General features: G+C 46.8%; 1 protein-coding gene across 2 annotated transcripts in view; it reads left to right on the forward strand.

Annotated features, from left to right (window-relative positions):
• Positions 1 to 400: 400 nt before the first annotated feature.
• Cecr2 (cat eye syndrome chromosome region, candidate 2) overlaps positions 401 to 2,004 on the forward strand; it is a 33,861-nt gene continuing 32,257 nt past the window's right edge. The window contains exons 1-2 of one of the 2 annotated variants that reach the window (XM_013023721.1): positions 401 to 501; positions 1,464 to 1,603. In XM_013023721.1, the coding sequence (XP_012879175.1) occupies positions 1,548 to 1,603 (56 nt within the window). In that variant the 5' untranslated portion in view covers positions 401 to 501; positions 1,464 to 1,547. Of the gene's footprint in view, positions 502 to 1,463; positions 1,604 to 2,004 lie in introns of those variants that run through there. The other variant, XM_013023720.1, reaches the window with a different exon arrangement.

Genomic DNA, 2,004 nt, shown 5'->3' on the forward strand with positions numbered 1-2,004 from the left:
CCCCAGGCCTGGCATGCACGCATGTACGCATGCACGCATGCATGCATAAATAAATAAATAGGATGAGCAAAAGGTTAGACAGTTGTCTCCACTTCGTAGTTTGCTGTTGACTTGCATGTGCTGCTGCCTGTGTTTTAAGAGTTCTCCGTGGGGAGCTCTTAGGACAGGTTTATCTTCTTTGGAACTTCATGTAGTTGGTCTAATACATAAAGCAGCCAAGACCGTCAGATCCTCCTTGTTGCCGTTGATAAGCTTGTCAGCTCTCAAGCCACAGCTTTGTGTACATTCATGTATTTTTGTCTGGGCCTTATGGATAGGCCTCAGAAATTCCACAGCTACCTGGAAGACATTATCAACTACCGCTGGGAGCTTGAGGAGGGGAAACCCAACCCCCTGAGAGAAGCCAGTTTCCAAGACCTGCCTCTTCGTACCCGCGTGGAGATTCTGCACCGCCTCTGTGATTACCGGCTAGATGCAGATGATGTCTTCGATCTACTCAAGGTGCTTCCCTGAAAGCCCTTTCTCTAGCGAAGTAAAAACCCAGTAGTTGAGAATGGAGCGTTGAAATCAGAGCCTAGACACTGTCCCTAAGCTTTTTTGCTCAAGGCTAGTGCTCTACCACTTGAGCCACAGTGCTACTTCTATGTCTTTTAGTGGTTAGTTAGACGTAAGAGCTCTTGGATCTTTTTTTTTTTTTGGGGGGGGGTGATAGGAATTTGAACTAGGGCCTGGACAGTGTCCCTGAGCCCTTTTTGTTTTGTTTTTGTTTGGCTCAAGGTTAATGCTTTACTACTTGAGCCACAGTTCCACTTCTGGCTTTTTGGTCATTAATTGGAGATAAAGAGGCTCATGGCCTTTCCTGCCTGGGCAGGCTTTGAGTCGTGATCCTCAGACCTCAGCCTCCTGAGTAGCTGGGATGACAGACATGAGCCACGGATGCCCGGCTGGCAGGTGTCCAGATCATACAGGATTAGACCTGGGGATGACTTCTAGTCCTTTCTTGGTCATGTCATTGAGAAGTAGTCTTCATTCAGGACTCCAGCCTAGGTCAGGCCCTGGGGTAAATTGGGAGTCTCAGCTGGAGCAGAATGTTGCTGTGGGTTCTGACTGAGCTTCCATAGTGGATTACACGGGACAGAGCCTTAGAGCATCTTATCCTACCCACTACCTTTTGTGTACGTATAAAGTAAATCTAAGCCAGGTAGTCAGACCATTCCTTGGAATTCCCCGTTTTTGGAGGGGTGGGAGCCGTGGTTGGGGTAGGGAACTGAAAATTTCAAGCATTTCTATGTCTTGTTCTTCGAAGAAGGTACCTCCATCCCATTCTGTGTTTTATCTGCCCAGATGAAAAAATGATATCCTGTACTTGGCATTTTGAAACAGGTGATAGGTTCGTGTATTGAAGTTTTCTTCCATTTATGTAGTTCATTGTTGTCCCCAACCCTCCTTCCTTTTCTGCCAAGGGTCTGGATGCAGACAGTCTCCGTGTAGAACCTCTAGGGGAAGACAATTCAGGGGCCCTCTACTGGTATTTCTACGGAACACGAATGTATAAAGAGGATCCGGTACAAGGGAGGTCTAATGGGGAACTCTCCTTGAGCAGGTAAAGTCTTCAGTGTCAAGGCTGTAATAGCTACATGTAAAAATGTCTTTAAAGTTACATGCATCAGTGCTGGGTTGTGGCTTAAGCCATAGAGCGCCACTTTGTAAACCTTAGGCCCTAGGCTCAAACCCTGGTACCACACATACATAAAAGAAGAAAGCTCATACAAACAAACAAATTAACTGTATCAGCATTCTTGAAGAGAGAGTAATTTCATATACAAATAAAAAGGAGCAGGGCACCAGTAGCTCACACCTGCGATCCTAGCTACTCCGGTGGCTGAGATCTGAGGATTGCAGTTTGAAGCCAGCCCAGGCAGGAACTTTTTTTTTTTTTTTTTGTCGGTCGTGGGGCTTGAACTCTGGGCCTGGGCGTTGTCCCTCAGCTCTTCAGCTCAAGGC

The sequence above is a fragment of the Dipodomys ordii genome, unplaced genomic scaffold (genome assembly GCF_000151885.1).
Source record: "Dipodomys ordii isolate 6190 unplaced genomic scaffold, Dord_2.0 Scaffold69, whole genome shotgun sequence".
Taxonomy (NCBI): Eukaryota; Metazoa; Chordata; class Mammalia; order Rodentia; family Heteromyidae; genus Dipodomys; species Dipodomys ordii.